This window comes from Heloderma suspectum, chromosome 2, assembly GCF_057233095.1.
Source record: "Heloderma suspectum isolate Gila_16-S chromosome 2, 16-S_ref, whole genome shotgun sequence".
Lineage (NCBI taxonomy): Eukaryota > Metazoa > Chordata > Lepidosauria > Squamata > Helodermatidae > Heloderma > Heloderma suspectum.
In genome coordinates this window covers 233372762-233400753 of record NC_139459.1, presented here as the reverse complement: position 1 = coordinate 233400753, position 27992 = coordinate 233372762, and the positions used below count along the sequence as shown (strand labels likewise).

Below are 27992 nucleotides of genomic sequence, written 5' to 3'. Positions count from 1 at the left end.
TAAATGGGGGATCACAAGTTGTGCATTCCTGGGCTAGGTCTTACCTGGCCAGACCCTTTCGTCAAAGGCCCATCTCCAGATGCCCCCCACCAAATGAAGTGAGGCGAGAGGAGAGAATGAAGGAGAGAGTCTTTTCAGTGGTAGCACCACAGTTGTGGAGAGACCTCCCCAGAGAGACTCGCCTGGTGCCTACATTGTGGTCTTTTTGGTGCCAGGTGAAGACCTTTTTTTTATTTTCCCAGGCTTTTTAGCCCTTCAGTTTTAAAAACTGCATTAGCGCTTTTTTAGATCTTTGCAATGCTGCTGGCTTTTAACTTGGTACCTACTTTAGTTTTATTCTGTTCTAAATTTATGGATTTTATATTATGTTTTACTATGTTTTTTTTAATGGTTTTAAGTTTTGTTTTGTGAACTGCCCAGAGAGCTTCGGCTAGTGGGTGGTATAGAAATGTAATAAATAAATAATATTAAACCCTGACTCAGACTAAGAACATAAGAGCCCTGCTGGATCAGAGTAACTTTCCTTCTAGTTGGGCATTCTCTGTGCCACAGATGCCAGACAGATGCCTCTGGGAAATCCACAAGGCTTGTAGGCATCTGGTTGGCCACTGTAAGAAATGTGATTCTGGATTTGATTAACTGCTGTTCTGATCCAGCAGGGTGCTTCTTCTTTTTTCTTTTATTCAGTGTCACTGCTTAATTTGAGCCAGGGTTTAGTAGTCTAGGCTGGCACAGCCTGTGATTCCCCAAGCCAAATGCTACCCACCAGCCATGTGTTGTGGCCTGCATGGCACTTCTATGTCAACACTGCTGCACTTGCTCCCAGAGAAACAACAAAAGGAGGTTTATTGAGCCTCCCATCAGGTTGCTATATATGGCTGGAGAGCTGTATTTTTCTTGGTATGCTGAAAGTTGTGCAGGCCTGGCTTAGCCCCATAACCTGTTTTTAATGCCAGTGTTTAGCCCTGGAACCAGTGCAATAATAAGATAATGTATTTCAGTGTGTGCCTTTTGCTATCCTTATCATGGAGCAACCACAACCAGGAACCACACAACCAAGATTCAGAAACAAACTAGATGTTCAGAAATGCCATAGGGCAGCCTTCCCTAACCTGGTGCTCTCCAGACCTGGTCATGCTGGCTGGGGATTATGGGAGTTGTAGTCTAACACATCTGGAGGGTACCGGGTTGGGGACGGCTGCCATATGTTATGTATACCACTTCAAACTGTAGATCGGGGATTATTGCATGTTTGAACATTCCACCTGATAAAAACCATAAATCTGTATCTCTGCACATAGAAAATAAACATATCAGGCAAACACTTGGGCTGGAATACATTTACTTGATGTGGTATCTTGTGGGGCATTCTTGCGGGGGGGGGGAGAAGCCAGACATAGAGTCCCCCCCCCCCGCCCCACAGGTGTGGTATTGCACATGATACAGTCCTGATAGATTGACTTCCAGATAAGGATCTTGTAGGTCAGGGTGTGTGGCTTCTAGGCATGTTTAAGCCTTAGCACATTTTATGAACTAACAAATACATGATATATGTGAAAAAGTTGAAAGAATAGGGTATGTTTAAGCTTTGGACTAGACAGATGCCATGATCCCACATGGAGCAGAATTACTGGCATCTTGAAGTTTCCAAGTCAGTATTGAACTAAATATGTTGATTAAAAAATGAAGAAATGTCAGGAAAGGATATGATTGCTTGAAATCGCCTCAGTACAATTAGCTGAGGGAATTGTACAATTCCCAGGCCTCTAGGGAATTGGCTGTGATATGTACTGTGAAGCCAGCAAGGAGTTTGAAGAGAAAGCTATAAAACGGGGGGGTGAATCATAATACGTTGCACAAAAAAAGGACAGCTTTGTCTGGAAAACATAACCTTTGATTCAGTGCAGGTCTGGCAAGATGCTCCTCTCTACAGTCATGATTCCTCCAAACATAATAAACACACTGTCTACCATTTCTCTTGTACCTCTCTTCGAAAGCTGAGCCATAGATAGACAATTTCCCTGCCATGTCCAGTGCTTAAGAAGCCTTGGGGATCTTTCTTTAAGCTGGATCCCAATGATACGTGGTCCAATGCAGTAGAAGTGAACATTCCCACTCACCAGTTTAGCAAACTGCGTCATATTGCTTGGATATTGTCAGCTTCATTCCTCTAATCTTGTCTTGAATTGTAATGGGTTAATCGAAGAGTGATAATGGGCGCTCATATCAGACTGTTGGTTTACAAAATGTAATGCATGCATACAAAACAATAAACTTTTATTTTATGTACATTTTCCCCAAAGAACTTCAGTATTTATGGGGTTGAGCTACCTTTGGTATCTGAGCACTCAACCTTTGTTCAAGTAAACATAGTATTCATGGGTGGAGGTTTCTGTGAGCCAGAATATGAACCCAACTGCTTCCTCCCAACATATCAAATCTACATTACAGGCCAAAGGCTACTATTTTGATGAAAGGCACCAGATATGTAGCAGGTAGATGCCTGAGAAAAGTCAGGTGGTGCTATGAGTTACATTGTTGTTGTTGTTGTTGTTCAGTCGTTCAGTTGTGTCCGACTCTTCGTGACCCCATGGACCATAGCACGCCAGGCCTTCCTGTCCTGCACTCTCTCCAGGAGCGTGCTCAAGTTCATATTCATTGCATCGGTGATGCTATCTAGCCATCTCATCCTCTGCCGTCCCCTTCTCCTTTTGCCTTCAGTCTTTCCCAGCATCAGGGTCTTTTCCAGAGAGTTTTCTCTTCGCATTAGGTGGCCAAAATATTTGAGCTTCAGCTTCAGTATCTGTCCTTCCAATGAGCACTCACGGTTGATTTCCTTTAGGATGGACTGATTTGACCTCCTTGCAGTCCAGGGGACTCGTAAGAGTCTTCTCCAGCACCACAGTTCGAAAGCATCCATTCTTCGGCGTGCAGCCTTCCTTATAGTCCAGCTCTCACAGCCATACATTACTACTGGGAAAACCATAGCTTTGATTAGATGGACCTTTGTCGGCAAGGTGACGTCTCTGCTTCTTACTATGCTGTCTAGGTTGGCCATAGCTTTCCTCCCAAGGAGCAAGCGTCTTTTAATTTCATGGCTACAGTCACCGTCTGTGGTGATCTTGGAGCCCAAGAAAATAAAATCTGTCACTGCTGCCATTTCGTCCCCTTCTATATGCCAGGAAGTGATGGGGCCAGATGCCATGATCTTCGTTTTTTTAATGTTGAGTTTCAAACCAGCTTTTGCACTCTCCTCTTTCACCCTCAACAAGAGGCTCTTTAGATCCTCTTCGCTTTCTGCCATTAGGGTGGTATCGTCTGCATATCAGAGGTTGTTGATAATTGTCCCAGCAATCTTAATTCCGACCTGTGATTCATCCAACCCGGCATTTCTCATGATGTACTCTGCATATAAGTTAAATAAGCAGGGTGACAATATGCAGCCTTGTCGTACTCCTTTCCCAATTTTGAACCACTCGGTTGTTCCATGTGTGGTTCTTACTGTTGCTTCTTGACCCTCGTACAGGTTTCTCAGGGGACTGGTAAGGTGGTCTGGTACTCCCATCACTTTAAGAATTTGCCACAGTTTGTTGTGACCCACACAATCAAAGGCTTTAGCGTAGTCAACGAAGCAGAAATAGACGTTTTTCTGGAATTCTCTTGCTTTCTCCATGATGCAGCGAATGTTGGTGATTTGATCTCTAGTTCCTCTGCCTCTTCGAAACCCAGCTTGTACTTCTGGTAGTTCTCGGTTCGCATACTGCTGAAGCCTAGCTTGTAGGATTTTGAGCATCACCTTGCTGGCATGTGAAATGAGCGCAATTGTGCGGTAGTTTGAACACTCTTTGGCGTTGGCCTTCTTTGGAATTGGAATGTAAACTGACCTTTTCCAGTCTTGCGGCCATTGTTGAGTGTTCCAAATTTGTTGGCATATTGAATGCAGCACTTTAACAGCATCATCTTTTAGGATTTTAAATAGCTCAGCTGGAATACTGTCATCTCCGCTAGCTTTGTTGTTAGTAATGCTTCCTAAGGCCCACTTGACTTCACTCTCGAGGATGTCCGGCTCAAGTTTAGTGACCGCACTATCATGGCTATCAGGGACATTCAGATCTTTCCTGTATAGTTCTTCTGTGTATTCTTGCCACCTGTTCTTAATCTCATCTGCATCTGTTAGGTCCCTGCCTTCTTTGTCCTTTATCATGCCCGTCTTTGCACAAAACGTTCCCTTGAGATCTCCAATTTTCTTGAAGAGATCTCTAGTCTTTCCCATTCTGTTGTTTTCCTCGATTTCTTTGCATTGTTCATTTAAGAAGGTCTTCTTGTCTCTCCTTGCTATTCTCTGGAACTCTGCATTCAGTTGGATATATCTTCCCCTTTCTCCCTTGCTTTTCGCTTCCCTTCTTTCGTGAGCTACTTGTAAAGCCTCATCAGACAGCCACTTGGCTTTCTTGCATTTCTTTTTCTTTGGGATGGATTGAGTTGCTGCCTCCTGAATAATGTTACGGACCTCCGTCCATAGTTCCTCAGGCACTCTGTCTATCAGGTCTAATCCCTGAAATCTATTCCTCACCTCCACTGTATATTCATAAGGGATATGATTTAGGTCATACCTGAATGGTTTAGTGGTTTTCCCTACGTTCTTCAATTTAAGCCGAAATTTTGCAACAAGAAGCTCATGATCTGAGCCACAGTCAGCTCCAGGTCTTGGTTACATACTAAGCAGCTATAGCTCAGATATGGCTTGCAGCCCAAGTTTGGACTGTTTAGTTCAGATCAATAAGTGACATTCCCAACCATGGGCTTTTTGAACTTCCCTGCCTCTCATGTCCCTGTCTGAAAGTCTCCCAGCTTCCAATGCTCTCTTCCCCTTTCATCTCTTTCCTGCCAACAGCATCATTTATTTCCTTCCTTCCAGTATTTCTGTGCCACCTTTTAGGACAGAAGACTCTCCCAAGGTGGCTCACACACAAAATTAAAACATAAAGTGTAATTAAAAATCAACTAATTTAATATTACAAAACTAAAACAGCAATCTAAAACACTTTCCAGTCCAGCACAGCAAATCCACTAGAGCCATTTCAAAATGGAGGCAGCAGCAGTATAAACAACTGAAGCCATTTAACTTAAAGCAGAACAATTTGCTATGTATCTTGTGTGACACTGCATTCCAAACACTGCCAGGTGTGCAGCTTACTGCCCAACATTGCCTGTCTCTAAATCCAGTGTGGACTTTTGCCCTTGGCCCCTTTTGTTCGTCTTTGTGTCTCCTCTGCCTCCATTCGTCTCTGCTTCCCCTTCCCTCACACACTTGCTTATCTGCCCATTCAGCCACCAGACCTTATGGCTGTCTTCCCACTAAGCTTCCGAACCCTTAACCTCCCTGCCTGATCAACCACACTGCCTCTTTCCCCTTTCCAGCATGCATGGATTTATTCATTCATTTTTATGCCATTTTTTTGTCACAGATTGTGCCAAAAGTGGCTTATAACAATGATAAGTATAACAATTCAAAATATAATTAAATAATTACAAATATCAATACATAATAAACAGTATCAGTACATCCCAATAGGTTCATACATATCCTGTCCATAGGCCCTGTTTGATAGTTTTCCAGAATTCTATCACTGAACGTACGCCCCCGCCCCGAGCATTAAATTGTGCATGAACATTCCATGAGATCACAGCACCTCAACCAGTAGCCAGTTTTTTATCCTGCTATTTTATATTTTCCTTTGTTCAAAATTGCCTCTGGTTAAAGATCACATCCTCAGATTTGGCCACCTGGAAGATTCTTGCACAGCTTCTGGAGAGGAATGAGATGTGTACCTTAGTACTGAATCAGGAAAGTTGTTCATCACTTAATTCCGACTTCTATTTCTCATAAATCAATTCTTCTCTCCACTCTTCCCCTCAGACCTTCACATTCTGGCCTATAATGTAAGTCTGCAGTCATGTGTATTGCTGCAATCTTGCTCTGTATTGCAACCCTCAAATTGTGGGATTGGATCCTTTGAATGCTCTGCTCTAAAAGGGAGATGGAATGGATGGGTATTGGAATGGATGGGTATTCCTCATAGCAAGGCCTAAGACTGGGCATTTGATGGGGCTTTATGGAGGTGGAAGCGCCACCACTTTAGCCCTCATCCAACCAATTTTACTGGCAAGCCCAGCTTCAGTGAAGCAGGTGGTGGCTGTCCTGCCCCATGAGGCCTGAGCTGATACCGGCTCCAGTTGCTTTGGCAGCCGACAGCCCTTGGGAGTCCCCCTTCCAACCTCCCTTGCCTGTTGCATCAGCCTTTTAAGGGAGAGCAGGTGGCAGGAGCTAACGAAGTGGGAAATGTGGAGGGGGGGCATCGCTTCTTGGTTCTCCTTCTGGACCTGAGTGAGGGTGAAAGTCTAATGGTTTAGCAATGGGTTGTGAGAGGACTGTCTGCTTGAACTGCCAGGTGTGACTGCCAGGTCGGTGTTCTAGGGGAAAATAAAAATAAACATCATATAGGGGTTCTTAGGTTTAACACTGATTAAGTAGGGGCCAGGTAATAATGTTCCCCCCTCCATTTTCTTTTAAGAATCCATCCAGGGTTTTCTTACAAAATGGGGCAATATTGGCTCGGATGGACCCATTATCTGGTGCCAGAGGAAAGAATGGCAAAAACACATTTCACACCTACAGGACAGCATCCAGTTCTGAAGGCTGGCAGCCCCCTGTTTATACATGGGAATGATATGTCCTCTTGAATGCTTGTAGAAAATTGTGCTTGATGTTGTCTTTGGGAAAAGTAATATGGCTTGCTATCATATGAGTGTCTCCATACACCGATGGATTTATGGACAAAGACTAAAGAGCTTCAGCTATTGGGCAGTATAGAAATGTAATAAATAAATAAATCACAATGTGTGAATTTAGTTTCAACTTGTGGAGCTTTGCTTGCACGTAAATAAAGGTCGTCAGTTATACTCTGTGTTAAAAGAGCCTCATAATATAGTATCACAACAGTCAAATGTTGTTGACAATCTCTGATCCATAGTCTTCCTTTCTGGGAAGAGAAAGCCAGAGATAACAGGGAAGTGGCAATGTCTGGTATCTTGCAAGTTTTCTGCAGGCCAGTCGTGGAATGGGGTTGGCACATAGGAACATAGGAAGCTGCCTTATCAGGCCACTGGTCCATCTAGCCCAGTGTTGTTGACCCTGACTGGCAGTGGCTCTCCAGGGTTTCAGGCAGGAGTCTTTGCTAGCCCTACCTGGAGATGCCGAGGATTGAACCTGGGACCTTTTACACGCAAAGCAGGTGCTCAGCACTGAGCCATGGCCCTTTACATAAAGTGAAGCGCTTCATGTCAGTATGTTATGACAGAAGTGTTTTTTGATTATCCTGGTAGTAGTTGTACCTGCTTGCTGCCTGCAGCAGCTTCATACCTGAAATTATAATCAGTATCCCAAACAAAATAGTGGTGCAGCAGTTTTTCAAAGACCGTCTGGAAAGTATGTGCAATTCTGGGTGTCAATCAGTGCCATCTAGTGGCTTCCTTTAGAACTGCATTATGTGTTGCTAGGATAATAACCTATTCTGTTTCTCTCTCTCTCTCTCTCTCTCTCCCCCCCCCCCCTTTTTCTTTCTCTTTCAGGTGCAATAATCGGACACAGTGTGTTGTGGTGGCTGGTTCAGATGCTTTCCCAGACCCTTGCCCTGGCACCTACAAGTACCTGGAGGTCCAGTATGACTGTGTCCCCTACAGTGAGTCCATTTCTCATTGTACTCTGATGCTTCTCCTTATTCCTGTTCTTGATCCGAATAAGATCCCCATCTGACCCAGGGAGGAGAGACTTCACAGGCTGGCCCCCTAATGCACACCCAGACAGTACTGGCATACAGCATGGGAATAGGATGTACCTGCTAGGTTTGGAACATGCCCTTACCTCAGTGTCTCTTGTGCGTGAGTGTGGGTGGAGTGGAGGAGTCCAGTGGCTAGAACAGGGTTCTGAGAAAAGAATTAAATCTAATGGATTGGACTTTGGTAACTGGGCAAAAGGATTCCTGGTTTCCATCAGCAGCTTTATCACTAACTCATCATGTTTGGGTGTCCATTACCTTAGCTTCTCTACCTTTTCTTCCCATTTAATGGCTTGCATACTTGAGTGCCATGAACTTGACTAGATCACATGCCCTAGTTCTAAATTTGGGACATAATGTTGCTGGGCAAGAAAGCCCTTTTTGTCCAGGTTTAGGACAAAGGTTGAAGGCCAGCTCAATTTTTGTGCTGTTATATGAGCCTTCTAACAGAAAGATGCCAGGAGCAGGTTCATATTGCTATCTCCCTCACCCTGAACCCAAATTTGAGGAAAACACAAACTCAGAGCAGCCACAGGGCCTCAGGAGAAAGGCTTTCACTGTGTGCATGTGAGCCCACACATGACTGTGTATGCAAGGTGTAAGTGCTTGAAACAAATGCTCTTGGTGTGCACTGTGTGTTTGTAATAGCTGTGTAGTCACTTACGCGAATCTGTATGGTTCTGTAGCACTTGGCTCATCCTTAGCGTGCTTTGTGTGTGAGTGTCAGTGTGGGCAATACACCCCGTCTAGATGTATACATCTGTGCTTCACATGATCTGAGTGTATGTGCATTGCATCCATGCATATATGGTCTATATGCCCATATGGATAACACACTGTATTTGTATGCATACTCAGGTGTATGGCCATCTCTGTGTTTGTGTGCAGTGCATGTGCACAAACTCTGAGTGCGTGTACACATGCATGTTTCAGTGTCTTGGAGTATGCTAGAGGGTGGTTCTATGTGCCTTTGCATCAGGGATACAGTAACTCTCTGGGAGGTGGGAGCCTGTTTTGAGGGTAGCCATGGCAGAAGTGGGCAGGGTGCTACCTCTTCCCAGCAGAGAGATAGGCTGAGAATGACTAGGGGCATGGCTTCCCCAAGGACATGGCTGTCATCACTTACTGGGCCTAGGACAGTTGCTTACACTCATGTTTTGAATGTTTGTGGGCAGATGGAAGGCTGTTTGTGTGTATGCACACTTATGTATGGGTATCTTTATGAATGCTCATGGAGTGTGTGAAGTCATGAGCACAAATATAGCTATGGCTCTGTACGTATGTATATGTGTGCATGTTTATTGAGTGTGGGCATGTATGTGCTTGCACCATCCCTCCCATGTGTTTTTAAGCCCAAACCCATCCGCATCTAGATCAAGAGACCTGAAATGGAGCTTAACAGCTGCACTATGCCTTGGGCAGAGGGGAAATAAGGCGGGGGGAGCATTCCTAAGAAACCCACTCCTGAGAAGGCGGCCACGTGCAATAATTTTTCTCAAAGGAAAGGAGTTGTGAGCACTAACAAAACACACATCTAAGTGTGCTGATAAGCTCAGTACAGAACAGTTTGATCCCTTGGCTTGTGAGATGATCACTATGGAATATAAGGACCAATGATTATGAGGGTCTCTTGTTTCCTGGAGTCAATCTATTTCATTCGTACTGGTGGAAAAGACCTAGTCTGCTTTGTGGTAGGGCTACCACTCCCTAACCTGGCCTCTCAATTCACCTGTGAGCAGCATGCTTTTCTAGGGGTTCCAAGCTAGGGTTGCTAGGTGTCTATTATTTTAAATGTGATCCTTTATTTGAAAACAAAAAATGCTCCTAATTTCAGAACAGCCCCACAGGTCATAAACAAAAGCCCGTGATCCTTGAACCACAGGTCCTGACCACCCCTTATTGTTGACATTTTGATCTGGCAAGCCTAATAAAACTACTGAACTGCCGAGTTTGGGGTGTCCTTCCTCCCTGGGTCAGCAGCTCATACACCCTCCTCCTTTCCTATTCTGTGTTGCTTGGGGTGTGTGGAGAGGTGTGCTCCTTGTCTTTTGGTGTCTTGTACACTCTCCTCCAGGGCTAGGGTCCATGTGGGAGGGTCAGTCTTACAGGGTGTGACCCCTTCCCCTCCCCACTAATGCCCCTTTGGTTTCTCCTCACAGATGAAGTGAAGCAGAGCAGGGCAGACGTGACCTCTTAACCTCTTAACATTCATTCCTGCCCCTTTTCCTTCCAGCTACCAGGTGGCTTCGAAACAAACCAATCAACGCTCATCTCAGGGTGTAACCAGTCCTGACCCCTCACAATTAACAGCACTGGGGATCCACCAAACCAGCAAAGGGCACTAAAGCACCTGGGTAATGAAAGTGCGGCCCAAGGGGGGGGGGGGGGCAGGAAAAATAGGGATGATATTGGAGGTGTTGTGAGCAGGTATGAAACCTGCTGGGGAGGGAGAGCAACTAAACACAGCAGAGTTGCTGACACTGAGATTCCTTCCTCAGTCTGTATATACCCCTGCATACGTTTGCATATATCCTTTAAAAAGTCTGCATTTTATGCACACTTATACATTGTTAAAATTTACTTGTAGGCACATTTACAAGCTTATTCATGTATTTTCTCTCTCTCTGGACCGGTTCACACATCACGATAAGCCGCCCTGAAAATAAGATACAGTGGGTTAGTTGTTTGCTTGCTAACCCACATTACTCCCGACAGATGATCAGGCACTCTGTGGCTTGTCATGGCTTGTATCCCCCTCGGTCCTCTTGCCAGCTCCCAGTATGTATCCTATAAGCCATTATGCAATAACCTCAGCAGCCTACTCTGTTACTCTGCTAATGAGTGCAAATGCGCTCATTAGCAGAGTAGAGTTTATTTTGTAGATTTTTTTTTCACCTTTGGGGAAATTTGCACATATTTAATGTGCGTTTTTCATCTTTGGAGAGATTTGTGCAAATTTAACTTCTTTTTTAACTTTCAGGGAGATTTGTACAAATTCACTAAAGTGCAGTAACTACTAAGTTAAATTTGTGCAGATCTCCCCAAAGGTGAAAAAGAAACGTTAAATTTGCACAAATCTACCTGAAAGTGGGCAAAAAATAACATTTAATATGCACAAATCTCCTGAAGGTGAAAAAATGTTACATTTCTGCAAATCTTCCCGAAGGTGAAAAACAAAAAGTGTTGCTGTCAAGGGAGGCAACAAAGTGGAGGAGTAAATTGACTAATGTCATTTCAAGACATGACAGAGAGGGGATATTGTTGGTGAGATCACGAGGAGCGACTGTTTTTTTCTCCACTCCTTCCAGGCAGCTCTGTAGCCCTTTCCGACAAGCCATGTACAAGCCATTGTGCTGCATTCGTACGTCATCACAAACTAATCTGAAAACAAGCCACCCTGAACATTCCAGCAAGAAGCCATGAATTCTCAGGGTGGCTTGTGCACGGTTAATAAACTATGCTGCAGAAACCATGCTGGGGTTGGGCATTACAACAAGGAACCCTGCAAGAAACAAGGCTGACAACCCATCGTGGGTTGTCATGTCGTGCGTACCAGGTCTCTCTCTCTTTCCCTTTCTCTCTCTCTCACACACACAGAGGTTTCCAGGGCCATATGTAAGGATTTATGGGAAATTGATTTTAGTCTGTTTTGATTAGGATTTACCCAGTTTGCAGCTCCTGGACTGAACATGGACTCGAATGCTATTTGGGGTTAATGTCCGTACATTGCCAAGCTTGCAATGTGAGTCGTGGACCCAAGAAAAGTCATTCAACAGCATACATGCATTTGAATAATGCATACTTTTGAAAAATGGGCACAAACACACTTTAATCAGTGGGAGAAGAATGTGTACATTTCAAAGATGTACACAGTTGATGCATGCCTTTGGAAAAATATGCATGGAAACATGTATGAATTTTCATGCAAAAAGAAAAAAGCAAAGATTGCAATCTGATATATGAGACATGAGATGGAACGAGCTTCAGCGTGTAATTTGGAGAATTTTGGCGAACTCAAGTTGTGCTTATATGCACATCTCTAGTCATGTGCAGACTTGCGTAATTACAAGTTTGCATGCCTGAATATATTTGCATGCATACATACATTTCCCATATTTGCACATTCTGTCTCCCACACAGACACACACCAATTTAGTGCCATAGAAATCAGTCTGCTTACTTATATACTTTCTTCTAATATATCCAGTTATGCCTATTCACATATACAGTTATACATGTAAACCCGCTTGCCGAGTTGACCCATGTATATTTCCCTTGCAGACTTTCACTGGCTGCATTCAGACATTCATCCATGGCTTCATAAAGCACACTTTATGAAGCTGTGGATGAGCACCGTAGCCATGTGCTCCTCCTGGCGCCTCCTCTTCCCTTGTCTCCTCACACGCTTGCTTTGGCATAGGGATCCTGGCGTGCATTGTCAGAGTTCCCCATTACATCCAGACGGGGTTAATGTTAGTTAACAAGCCAGGATGGAAGAGCCCACATCCACAGTGAGGACAAAGCATGCACCCACAAACTTCATAAACCACGGTGTGTGAAGCCATAGACAAATGTCCAAATGCAGCCATTGTATCTTCACTTAAAACCCAGGGTTATTTTCACTGTTTTGCGGTAAACACAACTGAAATAAGAATGATTTTCTGTCAGTATGACAGGATAAGTATGCCTCTGTGTGCTCCTTTCCTTTTGATTCAAATCTGCTGAGGCTACATCCTCCTCCCAACTTATTTTCATTGCTACTTTCTTCCGTACAAGAGAGAGAAAGTGTCATGTTCCCTTGATTTTTACCACATACTAAGAAATGCCATCTTATTTCTTCTACAGTGGTAAATGTTTGGCCCATATGTTAGCAGCAACAAATGCTAATTTCCCTCCCTCTGGCTAAACAAAAAGCTAGCCAGTTCCCAAACTGGAAATGATTGAATTGGGCAGGCATTTTTGGAATAAGTCTACCTTGGATTCGTGTCTTACATCAGGTAGGAGAGATGCTCACACAGCATTACCCATTCTGGAAGTCCTGCTTTAATGCTGAAAACTAGGGTGGAAATCATGGGGTTGTATCCAATGTTAGTCCTACTTAGAGTGATCCATTGAATTGAACTTGTTAGATTAACATTGGATACAACTCACGGCAACCCTGGTGGGGCCTCTTTCAGGGAAAGTATCCTGTTACTATTAGGCATTTCAAATGCAGTGCTTTGTGCTGGATAGTCTGCAGACCCTGAACTCTGTGCCTGCTACTGTCCTGGCTCACCTTTCTACTGTGCCCAGCTGGCTGCCCTATCTTGCTTCTTTAAGCAGGGAATGGCTTGATCCAGTGCTGTTGTCATTGGGGTCAGGGCTGGGACAGGTGATGGGAGGGGGAAGCACAGGAAGCTGGAGACCCAGGGGGAGAAGGGTGGATATCAAAGGGATGGCAGAGATGGGAGGGACCTATGTTGTCAGACCTTTTGCTTCCTTCCTTTGCAGCTGCCTCCTCTCTAACCAGACCAGATCTTCCTTCCTCAGGGGCCAATCTGACATGTGGAAAAACAAAACAATTCATTCAATGTGTCTGATTTTTGGTTTTGAATTTTTCAAAGTGAATTGTTATTATTGTGTCAATATTTTTCAAAACACAACCTCCCTCTCCCCTACCTTCTGCCAGCTCCTTTCCCCAGCTTTCCCTTCTCTTCTTTCACTCCCAGTTTTCTGCCACTTGCTTTCTTTGCTTTTTTGTAGGCCAGGGCTGCTTGATCCCCTGCTGTTGAGGGATTTTAAAAATGATTGGCAATGGATGTTTAAGAAACTTGTTGTGGTGCCACCACTCACACAGAAAAATGTTTGCTTATATTTAGTACCTGGATACTCTCCTAAAAGTGAATGGGGTTTTCCAGGCTTCACGAAACACTTCTGAAAATTAGACAAAGAACTGGGGGTTGCAGGGATCACTGGCACTTGATAAATCTGGGACTTGGTGCCTAAATGGGAACTCAAGGATCCAAACAGAAATTTTGGAGCAAAGCTTTAGCCAGTCCCTAAGCCTAATTGCAGCCTAAATTGATCTTTCTTAATGTATCTTCATTGTGCAGATGTAGATTGCACAGATTTAGGAAAGGCTCATGGTATCAGCACATCTGTGCTACAAGACTGGACACAGGCAATATTTTTTAAGGTGAAAATATGAAGCAATTGTTAAAGGGAAGTCCTAGCAGGTTATTTATCCATGATGTGTGAGCTCAACCTCCTTCTAGTTTTGCAATTTGCATAACAGACATGCATCTCATCAAGTCAAATGCCAGGCTGGACATCAGTCTTGTCCCTTCTGCCTTGTTTCAATCAGGCTGCCTATTTTTAAAAAAAGTATAACTGAACATTTATGTTTTCCTCATTTGGTTTACTTAAAAACACCATTGAAACTTTTTTTAAAGTTGCAAAACATTCCTGAGGATTGTGGGAAGGGGGTGTCTTGGTGATTGGCACAGCCAATCGGTGCTAGCCTTGTCCATAGCTAGCCTTGGCAGCAGACTTCCTTTGTTTCCCTCCAGAATTTGACCCTGGAGAGGAAAATATATATTTCTGTTGAATAACGTGAGGACATTTACAGCACAGGCCTATGCATGTTTACTCAGAAGTAAATTCCATTGTGTCCACTGTGGCTTACTCCGTAGTAAGTGTATTTAGGATTGCAGCCTTGAAACTGATGCTACTGTTCTACAAACATTACATCTACCTTCACCATAAGAGAGGTGAAAGTGATTTGAGAGAGTTATTGTTTCCTCTAGTGTACCTGTCTTTCTTTTGTCCACTTTTGCCTCTTTAGTCTTAGTTGGTTAATCTTTGAAACAATACATAAGCCTGCAAAACCTGTTTGCCAAAGGCAAAAATTGGACTCATCTATGCACCAAGAACACTGATCCCTCTTTCAGAGTGCCTTTAGCTGTCTTGGGGGGAATGGGGGGGAGACACGCTAATGTCTGTTCTCTAGGCCAAGTTTAAACTAGTCTGAGATCAGTTCCCCACCTGATAATTAATGGTTTAATTATCATGGCTTCTCCCAAAGAACTCTGTGAAAGGTTGTAGTTTTACAGAGGTGCTGAGAATGCCTTGTTAGAGGCTCCCTGTTATTGTGGAGAATTGCAATTCTGATTAGTTCTTGGTTGGGAGCCAAAGTTGAACAGGTTTAACACTAGTTTAAACTTAAAGTGTAGAAGTGCCCATAGATACTAAGCAAGGAGGAAATGGCTAGCAGTAGTGCTGCCACAAAGCAGATTGAAGTAAGAGTGATTTTAAAGTAAAAATGAAACAGGAAAGTATATATTATTGCTGCAGAAAAAGCAAATATTTTGGTTTGCCTTGTTGGCAACTCTCAAGAAGTAATACTTGTGCTGTACTCTTGGCATTGGTTAGATGTACAGCTAGAAACTTGTGTTCCATTTTGGGCACCACTTTCAAGGCAAGATGAGGAAAAAGTGAAGATCATTCAGAGACCAAGGAGGTTAATAAAAAATGGAAAGGTATAAGGAAGTGTGAAGGAACTGTACATAGCAGCCTCAAGAGAAAATTAAATGGAGCATTGTTAACAGCCTTCAGATATTTAAATTTAAGATTCCATAAAGATGTCAAATAACAGTTACCACTGCCAGTGAGGGTAGGGCTACAAGGAATGGATTTAAAGTGCAGGGCAATAGATTTAGGCTTAAGTGCTGGGAAATATTTGTAACCACATTGGAACAAATTGCTAAGGGAAGCTATGGAATCTCTTTCCTTGGCTTTGTTAAAAAGTGGCTAGATAAACATATACAAGGAATGATTTCGCACTCTGGTATTCTGCCTCAGACTAGGTGATCTTTAAAGAGCCTTTGGCTTTACTTATACTTTATTTATCACAGCTTCATAATTCCATTCCCCGCCTCTCCGCTCCAGGTGTTGGCAGACCTGGAGACCGTGGTGGCTGTCCCTGCCCAAGTAGCTGTGACTGAGTTTCCTTGGCTTCTTCTGTGGGCTTTTGCAGGTGTGATCTCTCTTTATCCTGGCTCTTTTCACTCTCTGTCCTCTGTCCCCTCTCCCTCACTGTCTTCTGACTGCACTGGGAGCCAGAGTGGCGCATGATGTTGTGACAGTACTAGGAAGTGGCTCTCCTAGACCTGCCTCAGGGCCCAACTAGCTTGAGAATTCCCTTGCTGACAGAGCCAGCAAACAAGACAGGACTTAGTTACTGATTCTGCAACTTGCATCAGGCAGATCTCTCATCTGGGCCTCAGTTTCGCTTCCCTCTTCAGAGAAGAGATCACCTCATCTTCAGAGCAATACCCCAGCCTACAGGAAACTGCCCTCCTTGTTCATCTGTAGGAACTTACCTACTTCATGTATCCATAAACTAATTCTAGTGAGCTACTCACATCTTTTAACATGTAAGCATATTTCCAGCTTTTTAAAAAAATCATCATCATCATCATTATTTATGAAATTTTGTTAACGGCTGTAGAAATACCTTACTTCATCCACCCCCTTGGCATGGTGGTTAGGCCAGGTTCTTTATAGAATGAGGAGATCCTCTATGCAGGCTGGTTTTAGGAGGAGGATGCCAGAGCCTTCAGACCTAGCTGAACATTCAGTGAAGTGTGGTGGTTACTTCCTTTTTAAACAGGGCTTCTTTTTCTTCCCCACTTGTTTCTTTGGCCCTTGTGTTATATATAGCCTGACACAGGTAATCTGATTTTAAATTAGTCTGAATAACCATCTCTCTCTGCATCCCAGACCCTGCTTACTTCAGTATCTCCATAAATCATAGTCTTATGAAGATTCATTTTCACACATGTCTCCTAAAACAACCTAGAGCAGACTTCTCCTTTACATACATGGGGAGCTGGGATCTACATAAGTTCATAAACAATGGTTCTATGGAAACACTCTAGTAAATCATGGAATGAAGTTTCTGGTCTTCTGAGCCACAAGGATGCCTTTCTATTTACTTTGACTTTCCTTTGTTCAGTCTAAATTACATGCAAATCAGTGCTTAATCTGATGTCACTTATGTGCTTATTCTAACTTGTGGCATTAACATCAATCTGTTTTCTAACTATTCAGAATCTCTCTGATCCAAGAAGGAAAAATATCCCATCTGTATCCAGTTTAATGATAAGATTTGACCAAAGTCCCAAGGCTACCCCGCCCCCCCGTCCTCGTAAAGCTGTCTTTGTGCCTGACATGTTTTTAAAAACCTTGGGCTGTGAGTACACTGGAGCAAATCCATATTCCTAGTGTAACATTAACTACACACCAATGCAAAACTGTCCCATACAATCTCGACTTCAACAGGAGCCAGTTTTATGTTGGCAGCCACGCATAGGTTCCAGACTACCAACTGGTGTGATTGCTGTGCCAGCACCTGCATAGGTTTGGGGATGAACCTGTTGTCTCACTAACATCTCCTTTTTACACCTCTGCCTAATTTTGTCCTGCGCATTATTACCATGACATGCAAACTACCCGGAAGTCACTACCCCAAAGTGCGCTGCTTCAGACCTTGCTCCAGAATGAACTTCCTCTTCTTAAAGATACCAACATCAGCACAGCTTAACTCACATAATGCTGGTGTCTAAATTATCAACCCATCAGCCTCTGTCATTTTTTACCAGTCCTAGCAGTTCTGCCAAGCCCCACCAAAACTTGATCATCGCTCCTAGAAATTATCCTGGCCCTACCAGTTAGATATGTAACGTGATCTTTAGTCATATCTGATCCCCAAGAGGTCCCCCTAAGGATCAGGATCCTAAGTGCTGCCCTGATTGTTTCATTTTTGCCCCTCTAATTCCTCTAGACATGTCAATAAAATATAGGCTTGGAAATGCCACTTTTTTTTAGGAGAACAGGATCTGCCTTCTGTCTTGTGCCCCCTGAGACCATGGGTATCTTTCATTTGATGCTAGATAATGAAGGGAATACCCACCCCAACTTCACCCACAAGGCACGCGTTCTCACATGAACCTGCATAGAATCTAGTGAACGGTGTTGCCCACACCTTCCTATTCTCTTGAGTGAGGCAACACATCTTCTCTGCAGTCTGCAGCTGGCTAGAAACTGGAACCTGCTAGGAGTGAAAGTTCAAAGAATAATTTATTGGACATCTTCATATTTTATGACAAATTATATCTCCGTCCAAAGCAGGCAGCATTCTCTACAATTCTACTGGCCTCTATGGACCTGTAGGAGCAGGAATGCTATTGGGCTGTTTATGTATGCATGGCCCCATAGATAAAATGAGAGTACAACAGGCTGAGGATTTTCAATTAAATGTGGCAATACGTCCTGCCTTGGGGAGGCTTCCCCCCACCTCCAAAGTACTCTCTGGGTATGTACAGATGTTAGTGTTTCAAAGGCATGGAGGCAATACTGCAGAGCTGTCATTACCCATAGTGTACACTTCAGTTTTTGTGCCTTACCACGGTCTGTAGTCAAACCTGTTTTGGCATCTTTCAGAGCACTTCCAAGTTGTATCCTTAACAGTGCAATCTCATGCATATCTACTCAGAAGTAAGTCCTGTTGAGTTCAAGTGGATATAGGATTGCAGCCTAAAAGACAGACAGAAAGAAAAAACTAGTTTCTAGAAGCATGACAAGCACAATTATAATTGAAGTGTATGTATTTGGTGTGACTATTTTATAGCACCCATGATTAGTGACCCCTTTATTCCACTCAATGCCTGGAACACTGGAAGTGTTTTTTAAAATTAAAATTTAAAAGCAAATAGAAAATGGGTATGCATTCCCATATATGTTCATCTAGCCTTTTAAAAAGAAATAAAATTTACTTTAAGGCAATTTACCTTAAGTGTGACATTGATTAGAACAGTGTGGTCTAGTTAATTTCACTATGGGATTTGAATGAGACATGAGGAATAGTTGTAGTTATGAATAGGAGAGTTGACAGTGCAGGGTCCCCTCCCCCCCCCCCCGACACACACACACACACACACACACACACACACATAGCAAGGGTCTCCCTCCAGCTTTCTTCACAATGCTTCTACATGATTTTTGTACGGTTGTTAAGCTAGTGATGCTGGATCAGAGCTAGTGGCCCAATAAAGGGGAAGGTACTCCTGTTGATAATTTGGAGTCGTAATCCAACTCTGCTGTAGCTGAGAGGCAGAGGTCATTATTTGCCTTGTATTCATAAAGTCCCAGGTTCCAGTCCTTGAGAAACTCTTTCTTAAGAGGCTTTGCAGAGGTACTACCAGTCAATGTTGTCAGGATCATTTGACCGACTCAGTATAAGACAGCACTTTATATACTGGCATTATCCACAACTGCAAAGCAGACTAATCGGGGGAAAAGACTGGAGAAAGTAGCAAGATATATTTATAATACTAATATGTAAAATGTATACAAATATATATAGTTTATCATAAGAATTATGAATTAGGACAGAGGAAAAGAAGCATGAATGGATTTATGGATGGATAAATTGGCTGATTCATGAGGTGGGGAGCAGGACAGGCAATGCTTTTGTGCTCAGGATGGGTCAGCCTTTCATAGAAAATAAGATTCTAGAATGATTTTCCTTTCAAACTCTTGCTCTTTCCTTTCTCACTTTTCTGCTTGCTCTCCCTCTCCCCACTTAAGCCCTTCTTCCCCCCATCCCAGTGCTTTCCACCCAGCAACCCCCTTTTGTGTTTTGTTCCTTTGTCGTCCTTTCTGGTTGGCTTTGATTTCTGACTTTTCTTCTGAAGGGCAATGTCACCGGCACCATTAAAAACAAAAACAAAAAACCAACAGCATCCCAAACTGTAAACCTCAAACTGATCAGATGATGTAAGGGGGAAAAATGATCAAGTACAACTACCACCACCAAACCCAACACGCTCTCTGCCTTGAAATGATTCCAAAGCGGGAGGGGCTGGTGTTTGTTGGGCTGGTGGGGTGATGGGTGGGGAAATTTACAGTTTTAAGAGAGAGAAAAAATGGTTTCTTTAGGGTGGGGGGAGAAACAAAAGCAATTTAATCTCTTTTCTCTTTTTTTTCCTTCTTGCACCTTTTTTTTTCAATATATTTTTCTTCTCTCCCTTCCGATGCATAAAGTAGAAGTGGAACAGAAAGGTAAACAACAACATTACCACTGACCCCACCCCTAACCCAGCACCTTGTTTTTTCTCTGTGGCCATATTTAATGTGACCTTCCTTTACCTTTTCTCCTCGATCCTTCTCCTCCTAACCTCCCACCTACCCTTCCCTTGGTTTTCCTACCTCTTCTCTCTTTGGTCTCACTAATTCCAATTGGCATCCCCTCCCCCTCCAGAAACAAATCTTCCAATAACTAAACAACACCCAGCAAATAAAGGACATAAAACAATCATCTAACAACTGCCCCCTCCAAACCTTTCCATTTTTCCTTGCTCACATATGGAGGGGAAGCACCATTAATGTCTGGGCGATGGCTGTCCTTTCTCTGGTTTTGCTTCCTTCAGGGGAAATACACTTTTCCAAACCGTTCTCTGCGTCTTTTATCATTCAACTGATTCTCTCTGCTCCTTTCTTCATGTTTCCATGGCAACCAAGTGGGTACCTTGGCCTACCTCAACCACTATTTCTCTCTTTTCTTTGTTTAAATTCCAATTCCTGATTTTTTAAGATATGCTTAAAATTTTCCTGGGATTTACATATACAATTTTGTCACAATTCAGAAGAACAACAGGAGGGTAGGTTTTCGTTTGAATTTTTTTCCTTTTGATTGTGATTTGGGCATTTTAAAATTATTCTTCCAGGACTTCCTGCACATTTTTCGATGCCCTTACATATATACTTTCAACTATCATTTTTTTCGTTACAGAACCAATCATACTTTAAGCAGTCTACAAGATCCCAGTGGAAATTTATACCTTGGATCCTATACGCCTGCAAAAGTAGATGCCACTGCAGTCAATGTGGCTTTCTCCCACCCACCCCTAAACCCCATTTAGGATCAATGTGTAAGGCACACATTTAGTGCTCTCCTGAAACGAGTCTTTTAGGGTGCAATCCTATGCATGTTTAGACAGAAAAAAAGTCCTACAGCTCCCAGCATTCTCCATTCAGCATGGTGACTGGGGAATGCTGGGAGCTGTAGGACTTTTTTCTGTCTAAACATGCATAGGATTGCACCCTTAAAAATGAGCTATTGAGTAGCATGTTCTTTTGAGCCCCTCACTATGTTTAATGAGTTATTGTTTGTAGACTCACTTATGTGAGGAGCATTCAGTTGTACATGCTAAGGGGCATCAGTTGAAATCTGGGTGACTTTGTCATCATCCTCACTCTGAAAAGCAACGTGAATAAAATGTTTGAATAAAACTGAGCATCAGTTATTCTTTCAGTGGGAATTTTACCCTCAGTTTATACAGTTCTTTGGAGAGAATTCCCAGACTAAATTTTCAGTGGAGTCATTTCCCCATCCCCAAGTAATGATATGAATTGTCTTAAGGAGCCTTTTTCTTTTTTTTTCTAAGCTCTTTTGTGTGCTCTGCTATCAAAATAATGTGGAAATCAGATACACCCATAGAAAATAACCTTTTCTAAAAACCCTATACATTAATTATTCTGATATACTGACCACCTTGATGTGGACATTTTTAATTTTCTTGCTTACTGTTTTTCTTTCTTTCTTTCTTTCTTTCTTTCTTTCTTTCTTTCTTTCTTTCTTTCTTTTAAAATTCCTGATCAATCTTGGGTGATTTTATTTCTATTGGGTTTTTTTAAATTCTTTTCTTTTTCTGCCTTTTTTTTTTTTTTTAAAGAAAGCTGCAGTCATGATCATTGGCTCTGTCTGTTATTGGGGGAAGATGGGGGTGGTGCATGAAAGAAGGGGATCAGTCAATGTATTTTTAATTTCAACATCTTGGCTAGATCTGGACGTTATAAACCTAATGTAAGTACCAGGAGTCACAACTGCAATGAGCCTGTCTTAACAAGGGACAAGCTGTCAGGTTAGCTCTAGGAATCCAGCAAATTAATTAATTTCAAAGTAGTAAAACTCAAAAGCCAGGCTTGATTCCACCCAACCCATGTCTCTCTCTCTCTCTCTCTCTCTCTCCCCCTCTCTCTTTCTTTCTCTCTGTTTAGTTTGTTCTAAAAGCACGGTTGATTTTTTTTCCTGCATTGGTTTGGAATTTTTTCCCAAGATTGGGGATGGAGGCATATACTTATACTTTTCTTTTCCACAGGTTTCCATGGTTTTGGATGTGGCTTTTTACTGATTGTTTCCTTCTCTGTTTCTGACATCTTCTCCCCCGACCCCAGAGCACAGTTGCCCCCATCTTGACTTAGAAGGCTGAGTCGACACTGCCCCATCCATGAGGGATCGGAACCAGTTAACGCTTTGTGCTGTCCCCCCCTCGCCAGCGCTTCATTCTTTAATGGTGTGTTTCTCCTCCCCCTGCCAGGAGTCATCCATCCCACCCCTCCAACCCAGATGGGAAGCTGGGCTGAGCCGAACCTGTGAGACTCCATGAAGCTGCTTTATGGCAACATTGCCAGGCAGGTGTTCAGAGCAGGCAGGCAGGCAGGCAAGTCTAGAAATCTGAAATCTCTTGGGTCTTGCCCACATCCTCCCCCTCCCCAAGCTAAAAAGCTACACTTAAAGCTACTAGGCCTCAACTTTTCATACATAGGCAAGAGAGGGTGGCATATCTTAAAAAAAAACAATGAGGTGCATATGTGCCAGGCAAACCATAGGTACACATAAATCACACTGCAGCAGATAATGTTAGCTAGATATGTGCAGGTGGGAACTAGGAGTAACACATACACATTTGAGAACGCAAAGCGATGCATACGAAAGCATACATAAACGCAGCCACGCTTCACATCCAGGAAAAGACAGTTGTACACATACCCATATACTGTACATATGAAAGATTAAACATGTGCACTTGATAGCACAAACACAGGCACATATAAACACATGCTCAGAAGTATACAAATGCCATTTATACCAGGGATGGGCAACCTTTTTGGACTAAAGCTCCCATCGGGCCCAGCCAGCATGATTGGGATATGGGAATTGTAGTGCAGAATATCTGGAAGGCACCGAGCTGTCTGCTTCTAATCTACACACACACACGTTCTGAAGACCCGAGCTTCTTTGGGTGCTTCAGCAGACTGGTGGGCGATACATAAAGTTCATGTGCTCCTGTAGGCACCAAAGGTACGGGAGCGTATTTCCACCTCCTCCATGAGCATGTCCTATGCATACACTGCCGAAATGCCCTTTGGCAACCCTGTGTGCAGCCTCTGGATACATGCAAGATGTATGTGAATTTGGGCACACATTGCTGTTTCCAGTCTGGAGACTTCCCTCTCTTGCCAAGTCACCATTATCCTTAGCTTGTCCTGACTGTATGCTTTCAAAGAGGAGTCGAGTGGCTCCAGACAGCCTGCCCACCCTCGTGCATCTCAGTCCCAACTAAAATGATCGACAGCTTTATTTTGAGAGAAATGAGAAAAAATGTGCAATGCATGGCACAGTATTTAGGTGAGTGATATCTAGGGCAGGGGCATTGAAACTCTTCCAGGCCAAGGGTTGAATTCAGTTTCAGAGAAGCTTTCAGGGGCTGCATTCCAGTGGTGGGTGGGGCTGAAGACAAAGGAGCAGGGCTAAAATACCAAAATCCCAGCATATTTTAACTTAAAGGGTTTTCCTGCCAGTAAGTAAACCTTAGGAGAGGCAGTTCAACCTTTTAGAATGGGGGAAAATACTGCACAAAAGCCAGGAAACCACCAAAGTTGCAGTCGTTGGAAAGGGGTGAAGCCTGAAGAAGGGTGTGTGGCCATCTGAGGAACCCCAGAGAGCCAAATTGGGGCCCCAGGTGGGCTGGATGTGGCTCTCAGGCCTGAGGTTCAACACCCCTGATCTAGGGTAACTACGACAATGGCTGCCTTCCCTGCATTTGCTATGCAAGTGAAACTCTATAGATAGAGAAGCCCATGAGAACAGATATGGAGAAGTACCATAGAGGGCTTCAGGTGGCAAAGGAATAAGCAGATAAACTATGATTGTTGGAGCTCACAGGTTCAAGCTCCCTGCCCTGGCTTGATAATAACTTTTTCAGTTCCACGCTGTTTCCCTGAAGCATGACCATCAATTTCCAGGGAGAATTGTCTGGGTTTGGGCATGACATAAGATGGGTCCCTGGCCATGTGGCTGCTGTGGTCTCTGGGGGACAGGGAGGCAAGCTCTACTGACCTGGAGATTCAGACACTGCCCCATCCCAATAACTAGGAAAGGAACAAACTTCCTTTCTGAACGGGGGGGGGGGGTGTCCGTACTGCATTTATATGGATTAATCTATCAGAGGGATTATGGTGTGAGGGGGATGAAGTTAGCAAGCCATCCACTTTGACTCACTTGGTCATGGAATACTCTGTCTTTCCCCATCTTGATCTGGAGGTTCCTTCACAGCCATGGGCAGATTGTTCTACTTTTACTATTTCTCACAATTACGCTTCAGCCTTAGACCTTGCTCCAACCCAAAGCCCAAGCACTTTGCCCTGAATTAAGCTGTTCTCAGCTTGTTGTGGGATGCAGCCTTTTGAATGGTATAGAAACTGGTTGGGGAAATACAGATCTCGGTAACATTGAAGTGTTACATGCATCCAGTCACTCTGAAGTGACATTGGCACAATCTTAAGAGCTACATCTTGAGACCTTCTTCAATAAAAAGAAAACCTCTGAAATGACCGTCAGTTACACTGAGTGAGTCTTGAGTGGGTTTGATCTTAACTTAGGGAGATTCTCTATGACAAAGTTTGAAAACCATAGATGAGACAGAGATAAATAGCACAAGGGACATCATGCAGCGCTACGAAATCCAACTGCTCCACATTAAGCTGTTCTTGTCTGGTGACTCATACTAGAAAACACTACAGGGATCTTTAACAGACCTTGTCATTAACATCTAGGCTAGGCAGCTCCCCTTTCCCCTGACACTGACATTCAGTAGTGAACCCATCCATCACTCTGCATTCCTCTGCACCACAGACAATATCAGATAGCCATGCTGTTTTATGCAAGGAGACTAGATAGATGATCTCTGCACACCTGGTAGACTAGGATTGATGTGAAATAATCTCTCTCACTTCCTAATTACAACAAGACAGGCAATTTACTACAGGTCCTCTTTGGCCTGCCATATCCATGCATTCATTACAGAAAGTTAAGGTGGGGAGGCTGGGTAGTGTCTCGCACAATGTCCCGTAGCATACATGAGGCCAAAAAAGTGTGTGCTTTCCACATGTTAGGGTTTGTTCAGGTATGCCATATGGATCTACAACATGTACCATTACAATTGTAATATGTGATGTGCCCCTCAAAGGACCTCTGTCTCTCAGAGCCAGATTTCCTGAGTTCTGCCTCCATCTCTTGGAGGAGAAAGAACATTTCCTAGTTAGAAGGTGTCTGGCAGACAGCACTCCTGGGTTCTAAACCCGTCATTATCAGTCACGGTGAGTCCCCTCTTCTCCCTTCCATATGCCAGTTCTCTCCCATCTTCACAACTGAATTTAGGAGGCAGAATTTGCTAGCAGTTACTATGGCAGAAGGTTTATTAATCAGAGTTATTTATTATTACTGAGAAAGATGCAGCATGACATCTCCATGGAGACCAAAACACTGTGAATAAGAGTGAGCTCATCAGGTTGCTGACTCAGCCCCGCTTTCTCCTCCTGGGGTTACCCGGGGACTGTGACCATTTGAAACAGTGGGAGCAATCTAGCATACACTTAAGCCCACATAAATCCCACTGATTTCAATGGGACCTAAGCTTGCTTAACTGTGGAATGTGTTGTGCCCCAAATCATGAGGCCCATGTTTGCCTTGTCCTCCCCTTCTCTTACACAAAAATACATCTCTGTCCACTTGCACTGGTATGGCAGCCTACAGTTCTGCCTGGATCTGGGAGAGTGGTGCGTATGTGTGTGTGGGGGTATTAATAAATACTCTGTGGGGGCCTGGCTTTGGCAAAAATGCTGTTCTCCTCCTCCATGGCTGGTGCCAGCCTCCACCTTAGATTTGCCATTAATTTTTAGGGCCCTTGGTATACCCCATCTGCTTCCAAGTGTGTTGTGGTAGGGTTTGTTGCTACTGACTCCAGCCAAGGAAGCTGAGTCTAAGTTATGCCCAGCCCCAATAAGCTTCACTGCGAGCTGTGTCCAAAGCGATGTGGCACATCAAAGCAACTGTGCATATTTAATAAAGGCAGAGCAGAGAATTCACTTCTGCACTCACAAAATCTACTCCCAGACATTCTGGGGCCAATACAAGGTCCAGTTAAAACCCTGGTGACACTACAGTGAGAAATATATTCACAGCCACATGGAGAAACAGAGGAAGCCAGCCCCCAGCAGAAACTGGGTGGCTGGGGATCAGGTTTTCCCCTAGCCCTTCTGCTATGATATCAAACCAATTTACTGGCCTCTATAACACTAGGTCTGATTTATAAAGACACTGTGCAGCCTTTAAGGCCTACAGCCTGGATTTGGTTTGACTCATCCTGTGTCTTCTCTATGGCTTCTCAGTGACACTGTGCTGTAATAGACAGGTGAATTCTCTGCTATGATGCTGCTTTCCTCACCCCCCACCCCACCCCTCCTTCCACCACTAAATGCTTTTTTTTCTCCCAGCCTTGCTCCAGCTAACCAGAGGGAGACACTTTGCAGAATGCCTAGCCTGATTTGTCTTCCTTTCAAACTTTTTCCTTCTGGCTTTTCCCAAGATTCCAGGCTGCCAACTGGGGTGTGGGTGGAAGGGAGGGGTTTCCTTTCCCATCTGCCCAGGTCTGCCTTCCTCCCACTGTCACTTCACTCCTTCACCCCCTTGCCATGTGCACTAGTTTCATGTCCTTTGATGATCTGAATCAAACCTGGCTGATAAGTTGCTCCAGTGGCACCCAGGAAATGGGAAGCAGAAGCTTTTGGTAACTTCATCCTTCTGCCACGATACCGTTAGCACTTCTTTCCAGAAGGGAGCCAGTTCTTCAGCTAATCTACAGCTCTCTGTCCCCAGGGATTGAAAGTAGTCTGTTTCAGCAGGAAGAGGAAACACCCTATCTTTTCTATTCAGTGGGCTTTAAGTGGCCAAACATTGGGTCTTCTTAAGACTTGTTTTTCTTTCCCCATTGCCCATTCAACAATGTTTTGACACCAGTAGAAAACATGTAGCAATGCAACCCCTCGCCCTTTTTCTAGGAGAAGGCATTTCCTCCGAGCTGTTCTGAAGACAGTGATAGGATGTAAAAGAATGCAATCCAGGGTGGAGGGTGAGTTCAAGGAGTTTGGAGGAGTGGAAGTCTTGAACCAGGACTCCTACGTTCTTCTTCCAGCTGCATCATTGCTTTCAACTGCATTGCGCTAACTTGCAGCTCTCTCAGAGTTTTAGCTAATATCTTTCAACTCCAAGGAAGAGCAAAGGCCACTAATATCTGCCCCCCTCCCATTCCACAAAAGTAGGAAGGGTTGAAACACCTATTTCTAGAGCTGAATTGGAAATCCCTGAGAGAAATTGGAACAAAAAGAGTTGGATATAGAAATAGGGCTCGATTTCTGCCTGCCTCATTGCTTATTGGTGTTTATGCCAAGACACACTGGGGTTTAAGTGCTGCATGGTGGCTGGCATAAATTAGCCTTGGCCCATGGAGTTGATAAAACAGGAAGTCCCTTGGTGAATGGGAAAGCTTTTGGATCATCTTACCAGCTTTAAAGGCACTCCTTGCAGCTCCAAAGGAGCTCCATAGAACAGGCAGTCCCAGCTGCTTCAAGACCCAGTGGAACAGAAACTCTATAGGAGTGTAATGGAGCAAACAACAAACATGTCCCTCCTCTAGAGGGACCCATAGAATACCCAGTCCTATCAGCCCCACACACCAAACAAGCATACGCTTCTCAAGGAATCCTTTAGGACAAACGGACTGACTCACTATTCCAGACTGAGATCTTCATTTTTGAAAATCTGATTTGGATGCCCTAACTTCCATACCATTGTATCCCCTGGTAGCTCCAATAGAGAGGATCTGGTTTAGATCATGTGGGCTCCAGCTCATGTTAAGTGCTATCCCCAGATCTTTTAACCCTTCTTGTATTGACCTCCAGAGGGTGATGTAGAACATGTGACCAGGAAGGAGA

General features: G+C 43.7%; 1 protein-coding gene across 1 annotated transcript in view; it reads left to right on the top strand.

Moving 5' to 3' along the window:
- Positions 1 to 27992, top strand: part of ADGRL1 (adhesion G protein-coupled receptor L1) — an 80382-nt gene that overhangs the window by 18238 nt on the left and 34152 nt on the right. Inside the window, exon 3 of the mRNA XM_084838479.1 lies at positions 7633 to 7742. Within this exon, the coding sequence (XP_084694605.1) occupies positions 7633 to 7742 (110 nt within the window). The remainder of the gene's footprint in view (positions 1 to 7632; positions 7743 to 27992) is intronic.